Below are 18,407 nucleotides of genomic sequence, written 5' to 3'. Positions count from 1 at the left end.
GTAAAATTGCCTTTAGTATTGGATTTGTTGTGGTCCCATGTGATGTCTTGTCTATTCAGATCAAAGATAGGAATCAGGGTAGCCATAGTGAAAATGGTAGGAGAAATAACAGCCTTTTTTTTTTTTTTTTTTTTTTTGTAAAAATATTTATGAGAAAGTAGTGTTCGTTCACAATTTGGTGGCTCACCTATTTATTTATTGATTGATTTTTTTTTTTCCTGTCACACCCCTTTTGAGCAGGCACTATAATCAGTCATGCAGTTCCAGTGCTTTGTAACCAGATTGATTGGTTTTTATACCCATAACATTTATGGGTCTACTATAAATGATACTGAATTTTTTTGAATTTTGTATAATGTATGAATAATTTTAAGTTTCAAGACTATTGTGTAACCATAGAACATCATAGTTTTTTGTTTGTATTTGTGTATAATTTGATTATAACTAATTATTAAACTTGATAATCGAATTATCCTTTTCTAAAAGCTATTTAATCTTTCATAGAAACCTCATTTCTTAACTATAAAATTTTTACTAACTATATGGTTTCTCTTTGAAATAGCAGCATAATAAAATATAAAAACATTTTTTGTGGTACTAAAAGTTTTGGAAATTTGTATCAGAAAACAAAGACTTAGTAGTTTGAATCTCAAAATAAAAGTTCCAGTTTTAGATAGTTATAGTCAATCTAATGACTTTTCATTTGATTCTTATTAACGCACTTATATTTGAATTAATGTGGGAAAATGAATAAAAGCAACTAAAAAGAAGAAAGTCCTTTATTAGACATAAGTAGTATTGAAATATAAGTTCTAGAAAATTTATAAAGTTCCAGTCAAATCATCTAAGGCAGCAGTTCTCAAAGTATATTCCATTTTAAGTGCTGACCCGAGACTCATTCACAAAAGTCCATATGTTATCTGGTCTTCTCAAGTGAAGATTTACTTCAAGAATTGGAGGCAGATTCAGGAGACCAATGCTGTCATTGCATTAAGTCCAGAGGCTTGAGGAGACCATGGGAGTCAGTGTAAGTCCCAATTTGAGGACAGACATAAGAAGAAATGTCTCAGAGAAACTAGTGAGTGAGGCAGACGGGGAGAAAAACAAGCATTTGTCTTACACTCAGTGAACTCAATATACTGGATCATATTTATTCTATGGAGGAAAACAAGATACTCCTATTCACCTAGAAAATGTAGCAGGAATCATAAAAAGCCAGAGACAGATATTGGGGTTCAAGCTTAAGATCAGAAAAGCAAAGCAATCAAGCCACTATAGAGTTCTTACCTCTACCAAGGCTCAGACCAAAAAGGGGTGATCCTGTCCTCGGCTTGATTGCAGATTGAATACACTGCACTCCTGTCTCCACCCGCCTTATATTCCTCTCTAGTGTTGGGATTAAAGGTATGAACCACCACTGCCTGGCCTGTATGGCTGCTTAGTATGGCTCCTGGGATTAAAGTTGTGCACCATTACTGCTTGGTCTGTATGGCTGACTAGTGTGTCTAGCTTTGTACTCTAATCTTTGATAGAAAATAAAAAATATCACAAGAAAAGCCTAGAAGGAATCTTCATGTAGGTACTTTGTCATCCTATTAATGTGAAATTAACTACCCAAGTCTTTGAGATATTATTTCCATAACTATTTTAAATTGTGAGTGCACATGGTAGTCAGAAGTGTTTGCTAATCAGAAACTGCTGGTGCTTTAAAGGAGAGAGAACAGCACAGAAGATCACAGTGTTGTAGCTAAACAAAAATAGCTTCATTGGATGCTATGGATGAGGAAACAAAGTGCTTATTCTATTGTGTTTGTACATCTTTCTAGTATTTCTTGTAGTGAATGAGAAAATTCTTCCATATAGGTGTTAATGGGTATGTGTCTGTTATCCTAGCACCTGGGAAAGTGATTCTAGAAAGGCTTCATTTATTTGGTTAAGTGATAAAATATGCTACCTCAGAAAATATTGGGCACCATTAAGGAGGAATTAAGAATCAAGATGGTGGGGTTGGTGGCACATACCTTTAATCCCGGCACTCAGGGGAGACAGAGGCAGGGGGATCCTGTGAATTCAAGGCCAGCTTGGTCTACAGAGTGAGTTCCAGGACAGGTTCCAAGCTACAGAGAAACCCTGTCTCAAAAAAGAAAACAAAACAAAACAAAAAAAAATCACTATGATATTATTCTGTGGCTGTTTAAATGTAGTGATATAAGTTCTGCTTTGTACAAGCTTCGTTTTCTGAAATTTGAGAAACAATAAAGAATGTGATCATTTAGAGGAAACAAAGCTTTCAAGTATATTGAGAGAAGTATTTAATAGAACTAAGGTTTATTCGTATTAAGACAAAGAGAAAATTATTGAAAAATATATGAAGATACCTTATAGACATTTGGTCTATGTTTTTTTATGTTTTAAAGCCTGGAAAAAAAATGGCAAGGAATTGCTGGCTGATGGTTTTTTTTATATTGATGACACACATCAGTCAACATCTCATGCCCCCTAATGGTGTAAAGCTTAAAAACATCTAGGTAGTAAAGAGGAAAAGCAAGCTCTAAAAAGTATAGATGACTTCTAATACATGGGTGCCATGTTGAGATAAAGAAGGCTGTACTCATTGCACAATAGGCATTTGAATGAAAAATAAATGCTAATTAATATTTTTATATAATAAAATCAAGTGTGATTATCTAAAGGAAACTTTCTGAATTTACTTTCTCATATATATTATATTTATTACATTTTTCATACATATGGAAGAATAACATCATTGAAACAAACTAATAATTCAATTTGCTTGGAACTACTTATAATTTATTATTTAGGGAAATTTTAATTTGAATCTAATATAGCAAAGTAGATAGTAGGTAGAAAAACTAATTTGAATGTAATCAAGCAAACTAAACACCATTATCAAACTTATAATGAAATTATACATGTAATGAAATTAGGATTCAGATTATTAACTGTCTTCAGTTTCACAAAACATGTCAGAAACAGCACAGAACTTTAGGTTTTATAAGTGTTTCTGCTTTTGCCGATATCATAATATCCAGTATGGTAGCTTAGGACTACTTCAATGTTCATTTTTAAAATTTTAATATCATTTGCTATTTTAGCTTCTTAAAAGGAGATATGTTCATTGTTCACAATGAATTAGAAGATGGATGGATGTGGGTTACAAATCTACGAACAGATGAACAAGGCCTTATTGTTGAAGACCTAGTAGAAGAGGTGGTGAGTTTCATGTTTTCCTATACTTTACATCCTGAGTCCTAATAAAAAATTGAGACTTGTACACTTTCTGGGCTATTTAGATAGGGACAAATTTCTTTTGAAAGTCATTAGCACAAGGACATTTTAAGGTATATTTGGTGTTAGTAAATGGTATTTATTTATAAGGACATAAACAGTTTATTAGTATGTTATAATATATAGCTACCTTTCCAGAAGTGCTTCTCTGCTTCTGAACTAAGCAGTCACTTATTTTGATATATTTTGTGCTCCTGTTCATCATCAGGTATATTTCAATCATAGAGGAATTTTAAGTGGTTGTATGTTTGTTACAAGTTTTCAAGTATGTGTATGCTTTTAAATAATCTAGAAAAATGTAATTATATTACACATAATCTCAAAGTCTTACAGTTTGATTATTCCTTTTGTTTACTTTGCTATCACATTATTATTTATCTTAGTACATAATATAAATTACCCCATATATTTTTAGAGGCAGATCAGCACTCAAGCAATGTTTGTGCTTTGTAGACAATATTCACTACCAACTAAGTGTATTAAACATTATTATTTTGGAATTTAGCTTTTCCTTTTAGATTTGTGTGGTAGGATTGGCTTTCAGTGATCTTTTATTCCCTGTCTCCTCCCCGACCTCAATCCCTGAACAGTCTGTGGAATATGGCAGAGTAAATTTTTTTGTTTTTGGCTACTTTTGTCTGCCTAATCTGGCAACTAGGTCTTGATTGACAAGCATAAAACATACTGAGGAAAATTGGAAGGAATTATGGAAGTTATATGTGATATGTTCTGTATTCAGTCACATACATAGCGAAAGATCTAGGATTATAATTTACAGTTCTTTAGTGTTCATTCTAGAGGTACTAACACCACATAGGGAGGACATCCAGACTGAATCACCTTATTGTAATCACCTTTTTGTCTATGTTAGTCCTCATATAAGTTTTTAGGTTTTGTTTATGTTAAGTTTCCTTTTCCCTATTATACTATTCTTCCCTGTTCTGATGATGAAGGGATGAAAATATAGTTGTACTTTTCCTGATGTATTGGATTTCTGGGTCAAAATTAATAAAATAAACTTCAGTAAGAAGAAATGAACATTAGCAAGTGTCTACAGAAGAATAATATAGAATAGTCCACTGTAGGATAAGGGGATATTACCTAACATGAAACAAAAAAGTTAATTCATTATAAACGAACACTATGGTGTGATAGCTAAAAAGGAATAGAGCCATAATGCAAATTAATCATTCTAAGAAGTACTACAACATTCAGTATAATTTTATACAGTAGGCTTATGGGAAGTTTTGGAATTCCTTGCAGAATGAAAAGCCACTTGGACACTGATTTAGGGAATTCTCCTCTCTGAAATTCTAACTAGGACTGTCTAAGCACGTTCACATTTTTAAATTCCACCTCTAGATTGTATGCTCCATGAAAAGGCATCTTTTTCTTGTTGGTATTGTTTTAATTCACTGCTATAGCCCATTGCCTAGATTGCTCTCTGGTAGCTGTAAATTTTTAGTAGATGAGTCCAGTATAATGGTCCCTCTTCTTCACATTCTTGGTCTGTTAGGTTGTCTTGTAAAACTTATTTATTGTTACTAGATCAGTCTAATTGTCAACCTCTCTCTCTTCTCTCTCTTTCTCTTTCATCAGAGATATTGTTTCTAGATACTTTTTTAAAGGACAAATTATTTCTACCACTGTTTTCACAGTACTCAATGATTCTATATTCCCTTATACTTAAAACACTATTATATAGACAGCGTTTTTAGGATGGCAATTATAATATTCGTTTGTAGTTTTTATAGTAAACATTCATTGATTGTTTATTTTAGTCTGACGAAATACTTAGTAAGGACCTAATTAAGAGAAGTGCTTGCTAATATTTTTTTCTTTTTTTCCTTTTATTATCAGTTCATTAAAAACTTAATGTAAGCTGCTACAACTACAGTTCAACATATACTCAATGAAAACTGAACTTAGTCTCTGTTTGGGGTGGTGGTGATGTTATAGAGAATAACTTAGACTTTAGTAAGATAGTCACTATTGTGGAATGAATAATACTAATACTAGAATAGCTTTAAAACCAGGAGTACAGATTAGAGTAAAATAAAATTTAAGATGACAAAAAGAGAGAGGATTCATTTTGTATTCCACAGAAAAGAAAGTAAGTTCTCACATTTTAGGGTCTAAGTGTTCAACTGCAAGAAGGTAGCAGTTGAGTTAGTTACCCTTAATTAAGGCTTGTTTTTTATTTATTTGTTTATTTATTTTAATTAGGTAGGTGGCAATAAGTTAAAGGACATTCTAATAGCAAAAATCACAGCAGAATAGCAGAATGCAGACTACAGTGGAGAGGTGAACTAGATTAGCAAATGAGTAGTTAGGTATGGCCATGGCATAGACACCCAGAAAGGGAGTAGGTAGTGTGAGGCAGGAATTACATACCTGAGGCCTATGGCTACAGGCATTGGTTATAAAATGAGGAGTATGTAGGCAGGAGAGAGGATAATAAAGGTTTGGCTTTAAAATACTGTGTCCATTTGGTTTGTTTCTTCTTAAGTGCACATCTACAATTGACACAAAGGAACTTAGAGAGGTTGGAGTGGGCACAGCAGTAATTATACTTTATTTGGGCTACCTTAATAGCTTGTAAAAAGAAGAAAGGGTCTGATTTAAACTGATGGCAAGAGGAAGAGGTGAAAAGAGAGAACAGCGAACTATGTAGGGATAGTTCTTGATCAGAAACATCTTCTCTCCTAACACAACTATAAAAAGTATAGAGATAATTTTGAAGATTGGATTCTTAGGAATTTTAATGAAATTAGATTAGGATTTAATTTTATTTAATTAAAAATTATGCTGTCTTAATCTCTTCCCTTTAGGGCCGGGAAGAAGATCCACACGAAGGCAAAATGTGAGTTTGTATTAATGATTAAAAGAAAAAGAATGTAAAACTGTAAATTAGAATAATATTCAAAAATACTTAATGAATTTTAGACTGATGTATGTGTTTTTAGTTTGGTTCAGAGAACTGATACACAAATATCTCTTAAAGATCTAGTACTAAATTCTTAGTTTTAAGCTAGCAGTGGCCTATAGTGATATACAAATCTCATACCCTCAAACAAAAAGCCTTATCAAGTAAATGTTGTATTTGCATCTTAGTGACCAGCATACCTCTCCTCCTCCCATTTCTTACTGCCTTTTTTTGGGGGGGGGTTTCTTTTGTTTTTCAAGGCAGGGTTTCTCTGTATTGCTTTGGAGCCTGTCCTGGGACTAGCTCTTGTAGACCAAGCTGGTCTCGAACTCACAAAGATCCACCTGCCTCTGCCTCCAGAGTGCTGGAACTAAAGGTGTGTGCCACCATTGCCCTGCACTAATGAACTTTTAAATTCAATTTTTATCATGTGTATGTGAGAGAACTTTTGACAATTTTAGTATAACCCAGCAAGGTCTTTCAAAATAAACTTTTTAGACTGCTTTTGTGTATGCAGGATTCCTTTTAAAATCTTAGCCTTCAATCGTATTCTATTTTATTCATATTATTTCAATAGAGTACTCATCTATTATCTTTTCAGTGCATTTTTTTTTTCCTAAGTAGCCTAACAACATTTATAGATGGAATTTAAAGCTTGCCTCAAATGTTTTACTTTATGTTCTGTAGTTATTAGTAGAGGAAATACATTAAAATATTCAATATGTATGTAGTTCTTTTTATTTTGTTTTTTCTTAATACATATTATCTTATGAGTATGTTCTTATATTATTACTCCATATGGGTACAAGTGACTCAATTACTGAACTATACCTAGTGAATTATGTTAGAAATCTGTATCAGTAGTTTTAAATTCTAGTTAATGGTTGAAGGAATCAAATTCATAACAAGTAGATTGGAGGTGTGTTTGTGTGTCTGTGTCTGAATGTGTGAATGTGTGTGTGTATATGTATGTACATATATTTTGTAGATATAATATATATTCCCATTTTTCTCCAAACACAATAATTCTGATCTTCATTATATAACATCTTCATAGAGGTCATAATGCAAAGAATCATTTTTTCTCTTGTCAGAAGACAGCAGAGTTACTGTAGCAAATGGTAATTTATATTCATTGTTTAATATTAACAATTATGAGAAGTAAAAAAAACTTGAAAGTTTTTTGCATGTCTTAAGGTCACCACTCTGTGTAGTTAATATGTTCAAGAACAGAAGCTCATGGGGCAGATGAGATGGTTTGCAGGTAAAGATATTTACTGCCAAACCTGATGACCTAAATTCAATTTCCAGGACCCACATGGTAGAACAGATGAACTAAGTCCTACAAGTTGTCCTCTAACCTCTACATGCTTTTCATGGTATCCACACATTTAAACATACTCTATGAATCTGAATTCAGTATTATGAAATTCTTTAGGTTTTCAAGAGAAAGTATAAATCCTCTTGTATCCCTATTGTAACAGTATAGACAGATCTAAGATGATAGTAAATATTTAAAACTTCATTCATTTTTTAATGTCAAGTATAAGTCTTCACTGGGAAGTTTTATATTAACATATGTTCATGTTTTATTTTTTTGACCTTTATATTTATGAGGTATTTGCATAAGTTAAATTTGTGTTGATTTGTTTTATATATATGCCTACTGTCTTAAGTATTTAAAGTAAAGGCTCTGGCAGAAGAGTATAAATTCCCTTTGGGATTAAATAGCTAGCATGACTAACTTCGTTTCTCTGCTCCATGTTTTCTGTGTGGGCACTACTAAGTTCTAATAAATCTTTCTTCTAAAATATTTATTTACTGTGTGCCTTCTTTCAGTCATAAATAACTTTACTATAGTCATTCTTTAAAGTACCTGATATAGCAGCCACCTTCTTTTCTGCTAGGTACTCTAAATTGTTAGGTTTCCTCCCACTCACTGAGTGGTTTGTCTAAAAGACTTCTCAGATAGTACCACTTTCTCAATGAAAATCCCAAACTGATCCTCTGTTAACTGGAGTTCAGGAGAGCTTCAAAAGATGACCTGTCACACCTGTCTCCTGTACCTTTTATTAGCCTTATATCGTCTTATTTTCCCCTTTTTAAGCTTTTATTTAATGCATGGATTTATTTTTTATGCTTTTATTAAGCTGCTTCCCAAGTAAGGGTTACCCTTTAGTTGTTTGTATTTATCTAACTTAGTAAATTTAAGTTCAGTGAATCTTCATGTTGTTCCTTACATGTGCTAAAGACTCTCCATTACTCTCCAAACTCCTCAGCACATACTCATCACTGTACTTACTGAAGTCATATGCTGTTTTTCCTAACCAGAGTCTAGACGTAAGAGCACAAATCAAGTCATTGAGTTATACGTTTTACCCAAAAATGACTCCAGAAAATATTATTACCCCTTTGCCTCAAGACTATTTTCTTAATTTTCAAAGTTGAGTATTTTTAACATTATTGAATTTTAAAAAACTCTCTGGGTTTTATTTTTACTGGCTAGAAAGCTATAGGGTTGGTCTTTGATGCCATCTAGCTGATTCTCCTAGAATGTAGAAATTACTCTAGCATGTGTACTGAATTGTAGTTTAGCCTTAACGTGAATGCAGTATGTAGCCACAAACATTTTAAAGCATTCTGGACTGTATTGTTTATTTCCCTTTCATTATTCATGTCTGCTCTGAGAGCATCAAGAAATTTGAATTAGTAAGTAATGGTTGAAATAATTTTTTTAAAGCTTTCTTCTTCATTTAGTTGAAAATTAAGTTGTATTTTAACTTTCCCTAGTAACAGAATAGTCAATTTGAAGCAGAATGAACGACTATAGCACTTGTGTTTCCTGTCTTGTATTATGTGTACCTGACAACTGAGTCTTAACTCAGTACTACAAGTCATTGTAATAAGAAGATAAACCAGAGTGGCAGAGAAGTGATCTGAGATTCCCAGTGAGAGAAAATGGGATTTAATGTAAATAAGAGGAAAAATTTAAGAACTTTGGCTTTTAAATAATTTATTTTATTTTTGAGACAAGGTCTCACTGTATGGTTCTGGCTGGCTTGGATCTTGCTGTGTAGACTAAGCTGGCCTGAATTTATAGTTATCTGCCTGTCTTTGCTTCCCAAGTGATGGGATTAAAGGCATGCACTACTTTGATCGTTAAGTAATTTTTTTAACGTTACTTTATGAGAAGGTAAATGCTACGTACTTGAAATTTTATTATGTCATATTTCAACTACTATAGTTTATAATATATCCTAAATGTTTAATTCCAGGACACAGATTATAAAATACTTTAGTAGTCCAGTTTGATAGGCTTTTAGCTCAAAATTTAAAATAGTTTTAGTTCTCTCTGTTGGTGTGTACTTGTTCTTTTGTCAACATTTTAATTTTACTGGGAGAGATCTTATGTTAAGAGAAAATTAATTATAAGAGAAACATGAGAAAAAATAATTTAGTTGTGCTGTGTATCATCTTCCCATCCCCTACAAGCTGTCCAAGGAAAAAATAGCCATGATATAAGCATGTAACAGATACTACTAGAACGAAAAATTAGTGTTTTTCAAATATTATAATTAATATGGAAACTATAGTTTATATTTGATCGTTCCTAGTTTTTCTGTACTTTGTTGAAATAAAGCATATTAACTTTCCAAAATACAATAAAAATGTAATGATGAAAGTTGATCATTTCTACTACGTTTATTTCATGTTAGCTTGAATTAGAAATATTTTTGCTTACTTTTGAGTATATGAAAAGAGCAACAGCTTGTGTGTGGCCTTTTGATTTACATGTCAAATTTGTTCTCCTTTTAAGATGGTTCCATGGGAAGATTTCCAAACAAGAAGCTTATAATTTACTAATGACAGGTACCTTTGTATTCTTTAATGTCTTCATAAAGTTTAAAATTGAAACAATCTTTTTTCATGTACTATGCTTTCCTGTTTGTTTGATTAATATGTATGCATATTGCAATTTGTTCCCAATACTTGGAAGCTGGTATTTTTCTGGTTTGTTTTAAGTTAAAACATCCATGTAAAATAAACACTTGTGAAGTATATTTTTCTTCTTCCTTATCTTCTGGGCCTGTTTCCTTCCCCATGTGTTTACAGCTTATGATCTTATGATATATATTTTGTTTGTGTGTATCTTAGATCTATCCTACATATAATATACTTAGAAGAATATACTTTTTAATGTTAAGAAATAAACTAAGAAAACATTTCATATTTACAAATACAAACTTTTGTCTCTTTTTATTGATCATTTGATTTCTAGTCTACAAATACCATATAACCATATCATTTTTTTTTATAATTCATTTATAATGTACTTTGTTTGTTTGTTTTTTCAAGACAGGGTTTCTTGTGTAGTTCTGGCTGTACTGGAATTTGCTCTGTAGACCAGGTTGGCCTCAAACTCAGAGAGATCTACCTCCCTTTCTCTCCTGAATGCTGGGATTAAATGAATGCACCAATATACATTCTTGTATTATTTGTGTGCATGGTGGAATTACATAATTGAGCCTTTTAAAAACTGTATTCCTAATTTCTGTGATTGTTACAGGAAAATACAAATCAGATTTATTTACATTAAGGGTTTATTATTTAAAGCAGTAGTTCTCAACCTGTGGGTTGTGACCTTTTTGACAAACCTCTATCACCCAACATACTTACATTACAAATCATAGCATTAGCACAATTACAGTTGTGAACTAGGAATGATACTAATTTTATAGTTGCAGTGGTTCAAAACATGATGAATTGTATTAAAGGTTGCAGCATTAGGTAAGTTGAGAACAAGTGATTCAAAATAACAACTATGTTACTTTGTTCTTTATTAGTAACTGTTCCTTGCTAGGTTAATATAACTAGCAGGTATTTATTAGTAAGTTATGCCTGACAAAATTGGGGACTTGAAAAATTGATAGTTACTATATTTTATAGGAACCCTGAAATAGGTAACTATAGTAAATAAATGATAATTCATAAATATGTGATCTCTGTTTTTATAAAATGTCATTACATCTTAAATCAGTTAGTTACCCTTATATAGGATTTGAGGCAGATTTTGAAGTGCTTAACATATTAAACTGCACTAAGTAGGTTCAGAAAAGAGTTTAAAACATGCCAATGCTAGACCGTGCTTAAATAGAGTGCTATGAAAACTTTACGGTTGGAATCAAAATTACTCACTTTAGTGAGTTGTTGCTGTAGGTTTATATTTTGATAGTGAATACTTGATGTGTCCATGATTTTTTTTTAGCTGTGTAAACATAAAAAGAATCTAAAAATATTTCTTAGATTAGTTTGTATTTTTTTCTTATTCATATACTCCTTTTGAAAGAGTGGACACTTGACTGAAAAGACACAAGCACATTCATGTATAAATTTACACATGATTCCATCTTACACTGAAGAGGAAACAAAATATCATTGTTACCGAGTTTTCTTTATCATATATTAAACTGCACAGTTTGTACAGATTTTTATTATTATATATTTCTTTGTATTGAACACAAAATTATTTGATAGCAAGAGGCTAAGCTGATTACTCTCATTACATGTGATACTGTATTAGTCATGCTTTCTTACAAGTCAATTCCTAATCTTCTGTTAACCAGTACTTAACCACAAAGGAAACATTATAGTGTTAGGGGCCATTGCTAATTAAAGAAATTATTTTTTGTCACCTTTTCAGGATGACACTGAGTGAGTAAAATATATGTGTTTATTGGCAATGGATGATAGGCTCACATACTTAAGTTACTTTTAACATGCCTTTGTTAAGTGCCGATACAGTTTTACTTTTTAATCATTAATTGGAAATCCAGAGAAAGTATAGACTATTAGGTCAAATAAGTTTAACTTTTGAAGATCCTCTTTAGGAGATTAACATTTGATGTAATAGTTTTAGTTACTGTCACTATCATTTTTCTGAGAAGGATAAAGAGGCCTTACTACAGAAGTCACTGTTACAGACTTTCAGTTCCATATGTCTAGAAAAAAAAACCAGTTATATGTGCTTATAAGTCATAAAATGAAAATAGGAAACACTGTCTTAAAGTTTTATGGTAAAAATTTACATGTGGTTATGACTTTGAATATGCTTCCTAATTAGATTACTTAACATATTTTCTTTTTATTTGATAAAGTATAAAACTAACAACTTAACTTTTACAGTTGGCCAAGTCTGCAGCTTTCTTGTGAGGCCTTCAGATAATACTCCTGGCGATTATTCCCTGTATTTTCGGACTAATGAAAATATTCAGCGATTTAAAATTTGTCCAACACCTAACAACCAGTTTATGATGGGAGGCCGATATTATAACAGGTAAATCATGACAGTTTAAATTATCTTTTAGCTGTGGTCAAAACAGTTGGGCTCAAAATACATAAAATTTCTAATATATTAAGAGTTTCTTATCTGAGATTGCTTTAAACAGAATGAAACATGAATATTGTTAATCTGTCTCCTCCAAAATATCGTATTGTTTAATAAAATACTTCTTTATAAGCTATTTATAGGTAGCTCCCTAGGAGTCATCTGGCTTTTTAAAATGTCATTATATAATTGGATTATCCTCTGAAGTTGATACTTCTGTGTGTCATGATTAGTTTCCACCTCTCAACTTCTGAGAAAACTTTGTCTTAAAATGTATGAGTTTCAGTTGCTTGCTTAGGAAAGTAATTAAATTAATACCCAAAACTGTAAGATACAGAGAATAGTATTCTTTGGGAAAAGAAAGGCTGGAAGAAACTTTTGCCTACTTTGATAATGAAAGTACTGTTGTTTCCTCTTTCAGGGACTGGCATAGTCTTGTTTTAAAAATATATTTACCTGCTTAACTTGTTAATACTGCACTAGTATTCCCCATTTCAATTAGAATCCCATAAATTTCAATCTTGAGTTTTAAATTCATAAAGCTCCAACATCTGGCTTATCTGGAAAAAAAAATTCAGTGATAAGATCTTTTGCTTATCAGAAGTTTAGTGGACAGTTAAAAAACATTAATTGGAAGATGTAATTTTAGATGTTTGCATACCTCATCATATTTAAGCTACTTGAGTACCTTGGTTTTAGACATGTTCACCTAGAATCTAGCTTCCTAGAGTTTTAATTTGTCTTAATTTAGATTTTCCCATTATCAAGGTTTTGGAAGACTTGAAACATACATTTGAAAGCAATCATATAGACTAAATTACTAAATATTCAAATTGAGATTTTCTTCTTTTTTTTCTTTTTTAAATATTGTCTTGGTTAGGGTTATATTGGTGTGAAGAGAGACCATGACCACAGCAACTCTTATAAAGGAAAACATTTAACTGGGACTGGCATACAGTTCAGAGGTTTATAGTCTATTATCATCAATGTCAGGAAGCATGGTGTTGTGTAAGCAAACGTGGTATTGTAGAGGTAGCTGAGAGTTCTATATCTTGATCTACAGGCAGCAGATGACAGAGACACTGGGCCTGGCTTGAGTTTCTGAAACCTCAAAGCCCACCCCCAGTGACACACTTTCTCCAACAAAACTAAACCTAATAGCGTTACTCCCTGAGATGGGGGCCATTTTCATTCCATCTACCACAAGGATGAACTGATATACATAGGATTATTTATTTTAAAGATTATTTTGTCATAAACTTTTTTATCTGTACAAACATGGAAAATCTTTTTACCAACTGTGAGCTCTTGATAAGCTTTGTAAAAGCAGTCTTTGTAATTAGAGACCATAAGGAACAAGAGGAAAAGAATTAAGGGATTTTTACACATTTTACACATAGAGTGCTTGCAAAATAATATTAAAAATGGTCTCTACTACTCCTCAAATCTGACTTTCTGACTTTTATTCCGTATGGGTATATTAATCTTAAAATACTCAGGTACCTTGTTTCTAGTTTTGTTTGTTGTTTAATTCTCAAAGAGTCAAAAACCATGTTCTGTGCAAGCCTGACAACATGAGTTAGGTTTCTGGAACCCATGGTGGAAAGAGAGAACTGACACTCAAAAGCTTACCTCTGACCTCTACTCACATGCCTTCTTGTACCCAAAATAAAAAGAAAGCTCAAATAATGAGGCTGATAAACAGAAAAAAAATTAGTAATATTTCCTTGGAAGTTAAAAGAAAACACACATTTGCTATTATTTAGATATGAATTATTATTTAGATCTCTGATATAATATTCATTAGCTCTAACAGAGGCATACTGTGGGATTCTGTTTTCCCATTAGACTTCTTGCTTTGTTTCATGAAGTAACTACTGAGCTACAGCTTTGGTGCAACTTTAGAAACGGAGAAGCATTAGCACCGAACTGAATTCAGCATACATATATTGACTGATTATTTAATGAAATCTGCTGTGCTGCATACAAATTAAAGAAAAAAAAAATCACTTCTCCATTATCAGTGCTCTGAACTGTTATAAAAGATGGTGTTCTTTGGTAAATTGAAAGAAAATACAAATAGCCATGGGAATCACTAAAAAGGATGTAATTTAGATAACAGTGTAAAGGAAGGGGGATTTTAGTAAGACATTGACAGTTCAGGAAGAAATGCAGGATATGCAGTGGATACTAAATTAGAGTACATGACATGTGTCTTTAGAATTCTTTTAGACTTATTTATAAGTCTCCTCCCAGTGGCTACAATAACCGAAGAAAATAGCTTTCTCTATTATGGCCACTGTTGATTATCATAGCCTTGGCTGACATGATAACTGTATAGACCATATTCGCCTTGCTTGTACATACAAAAATCCACCTGTCTCTTCTTCCCCAGTGCTAGTTTAAAGGTGTGTTCTACTATGTTTGTCTATGAAATGTGGATGTAAATCTTGTCCACTCCTCTGAATAGCATCTGTAGCCTTTTCCTGCTGGAGCCTATGATGCTCAACCATGGGCTTGATCACAGTGACAACTATACATGCAAAAATATATTAGTTTTTCTTTTTTCTTCTTTTGACTTTTTCTTTTCATGTGTTATGACATAATGGCATTATGAGCAAAAGCAAATGTATAAGTTTGATGACAAAAGTTCTTAGTTTATCATTTGCTAAAATAGATGACATAACTGTTCTTCATGTGTGAAGAGTTGGTTTTTTTGTTTGTTTGCTTAAAAAAAAAGCAAAACCATAACTTGTAATCGTTTTCTCACTGAGTGTCACTATAGTGTCGTTGACTTGGCTGTGTGTTTGATATATATGGGAAACCAAAACCTTTGGCTTACATATTCTAACTATAAATCTGTATTTGGAACATTTATATTTTTACAAGGTAATTTACTATTACTATATTCTATGAATATATTCATACTATGTGCTATCAAAAACTACTTATGAATAATCACTGGAAACAGAGTTTACTTGTATTCTAAGAAATTTATACAGTTTTTTTTTTTTTTTTTTTTTAACAGTATTGGGGATATCATAGAGCACTATCGGAAAGAGCAGATTGTGGAAGGCTATTATCTTAAGGAACCTGTACCAATGCAGGTTAGTAGTATTTTTTTCTTGCTTTAACGAATATATTGTTTTAAAAATAATTTTGTGGTGGTTATATAAGCCTTGATTCTGCTAAAACTAGATAATACTTAAAACTACAGATTCTTTCAATTTCTTTAGAAAAGAGAATTTCTTACTTTTCAAATTGTTCACTTTAGATAATTTGTGAAGTCCTTAGGAGATACCAAGTAAGTCCTTGGTAGCTTCTTTTTCTTTGTTTGGTTCATTTTTATTAAATTTATTCTTTTATAGTTTTACACATGTATGCATGCTTAGAGGCTATTCCCTCATCACTTGTCTGCCTCACCTCCTCCACCAAAATGCCTCTCATTCAGTCTGTTAATTTTGCTTTGTGACCCACAAAGTTTAACCAGGGTTGTCTGTGTAACTGTGTGTTTGGAGCTGTCTGTTGGAGTCGTGCTTTGCTAGGAGTGCTATCACAACTAAAGACAGTGATTCTCACTTCTCCTAGAATCTATCAATAGATCAAAAGCATAGAGTAGTGCCTAGTGAGTCCCTCCTAATTTTATGATTGTTGATACAACCAGTCTAATAAGGACTCAATATAGATAATTACAGCTGTTGTGAGTTGTTGATAATTGCACCGGTTATATTGAGCCAAGAGAATGCCATTTGTAGCCTTTACCCCCATTTCCAGATTTCACGTATTTTCTGCATCTACATGGTAATGACCCCTGAGTGTTAGAGTGGGTGGTGTAAGTTGTGGTTGTGCTCCCCTCCCTGCAGACCTGGCTTGTTTGTTTGCCAGGCTTATAGTACTAGGTACCTTGTTTGAAGGGAGATAGTGGTGAGGACAGAATAACACTAGGGAAAGGAGTGAATTCTTTTGAGGGAAGGATAAAGGTGGCACAGTTTTCAGAGCCAGTCTTATGCAGGTTTAAAAAAAATGAAAGAATATTAAGGCCAAGAGAAGTTTGAAGTTTTCATTACTTCATTTGACTATAGTTTTGTCATGGGAAGAGTATGTCTGTATACTCAAGTAGAGTAAAAGGACAGTGAGAATAATGGGTTGGGGTAACGAGTGGAAGCACTTGCCGTACAAGTCAGGAATGATGGAATGAGAGAGTCTAGTAAATACTGGTTAACATGCCAGGTGAGTAGCTGTTGTATATTACACTTGTCCTGTCTGAAGTGTACCATGAGAGGATATAGCAGAAACTGGTGTATGAGGTATTCACACCTGTAATCTCATGCTCCTAAGGCAGAGATAGAAGGATTGCTGCTAGTAAGATACCACCCTGGTATACTTTATAAGTTCTAGGCCATGGCTTTAAACAAGTGCAAAGGAAAACAAAAGAATTTAGTTTTAAGTGGAATGGATGAAATAAAGATATAGGAAGTACTGTGAAAAGAGTTTGGTGTTCCCTTACAAAGTTATCCACTGTTTACAAGTTAGGTCATTTCAAATGGCTGTATATTGAATTGATTGCAGTTATTAACTGGGGAGTTAGTATTCATCCATTTCAAATGGGAGTTGGGTCCATTCTTATGTTTAATAATACTTGAACATGTTCAGTATTTCAGAATGAAAGAAAAAAAAATATCTTGTGGCAGACAAGAAAACTCTGTACTGATATTTCAGTCTTCCCCACCTACACTTTATTCTACTGTCCTCATCTGTTACTGAATTCATATTTTGACCTTGTTTGAGATTTATAAATATACTAGGCTTTTCCTTTGGATCTTTGAACTAGCTTTTATCTCAGAAATCCTTACTTTTCTTTAGTTATTCAAATTCTACTAAAAAGTGAGATGCACAGTGAGATTTATTTAGAAACCAACATTATAGCTGCTTCTGCTTTGCAAAACACTCTGCTTGCTTTAACAAACAGTGCACTTACTATGCTTATTGACTTTCTCTAATTAGAACCTACATTAATGATGTGTGGTTATTTTAGTGTGTTGAATGCTGTTTTCTTAGCTATTGAGTTAACAAATTCAGAATTGAAGCCTGGCTTCTATATATAGCCTGTTGGTTCTGTGTATCTACTACTCTCAAGGAGGACTGTGTGAGATGAGATCGGAAACAGGCCTTGCTGTCATTTAGTGATGCCTTAGATAAGGAAATGTATGTATTTATAAATACATATGTGTGTATATGTGTGTGTATGTATGTGTTTATATAGATACATAGACTCATATATGCATATGTTAGTTGGCTAGGGTTCTTTTTATACATGACTGAAAGGTTCAGATTTCTCTTTTTTTTTTAGAAATATTCATTGATTCTTAGTTTTGAGAAAATACATTGTGTTATGAAAATCAATTTCCTCACAATAGAGTTCAGAGTGTGGCTGTTTTTTTTAATTCGTCCATTGCTCTAGCAAATGTCAATATTTTTCTCTTATTCATAACAGAAAATTAAAAAGTTTAAAGTTTTCATTATCTGTTTAATGAATAATATGACAAAAGGCAAGAAAATATTTTCTTACCCTTTTAAAGATGCTATAATACCTGGCAATGCATTAAAGGATAATACAATACAGGGCTTACTTCACTATTGCATCCTTGTATCTTTACCAGGGATTGGCAAAGGTTTTCTAAAAAGTTCCAGGTAGAAAATACATTATGTTTTATATACAATCTGTTTCAGATACCTAATTCTACCTTGGTAATTGAAAGTACCTATAGACAATATTTAAAGTAATAA

At 32.4% G+C, this 18,407-nt stretch overlaps 1 protein-coding gene across 1 annotated transcript in view; it reads left to right on the top strand.

The window, feature by feature from the left end:
• The window catches only part of Rasa1 (RAS p21 protein activator 1), a 68,812-nt gene that overhangs the window by 29,467 nt on the left and 20,938 nt on the right, over positions 1–18,407 (top strand). Inside the window, exons 5-9 of the mRNA XM_051182939.1 lie at positions 3,117–3,234; positions 6,141–6,172; positions 10,053–10,105; positions 12,419–12,569; positions 15,649–15,727. Of these exons, the coding sequence (XP_051038896.1) occupies positions 3,117–3,234; positions 6,141–6,172; positions 10,053–10,105; positions 12,419–12,569; positions 15,649–15,727 (433 nt within the window). The remainder of the gene's footprint in view (positions 1–3,116; positions 3,235–6,140; positions 6,173–10,052; positions 10,106–12,418; positions 12,570–15,648; positions 15,728–18,407) is intronic.

This window comes from Phodopus roborovskii, unplaced genomic scaffold (genome assembly GCF_943737965.1).
Source record: "Phodopus roborovskii unplaced genomic scaffold, PHOROB, whole genome shotgun sequence".
Lineage (NCBI taxonomy): Eukaryota > Metazoa > Chordata > Mammalia > Rodentia > Cricetidae > Phodopus > Phodopus roborovskii.
This window is presented reverse-complemented; position numbering and strand designations above follow the sequence as displayed.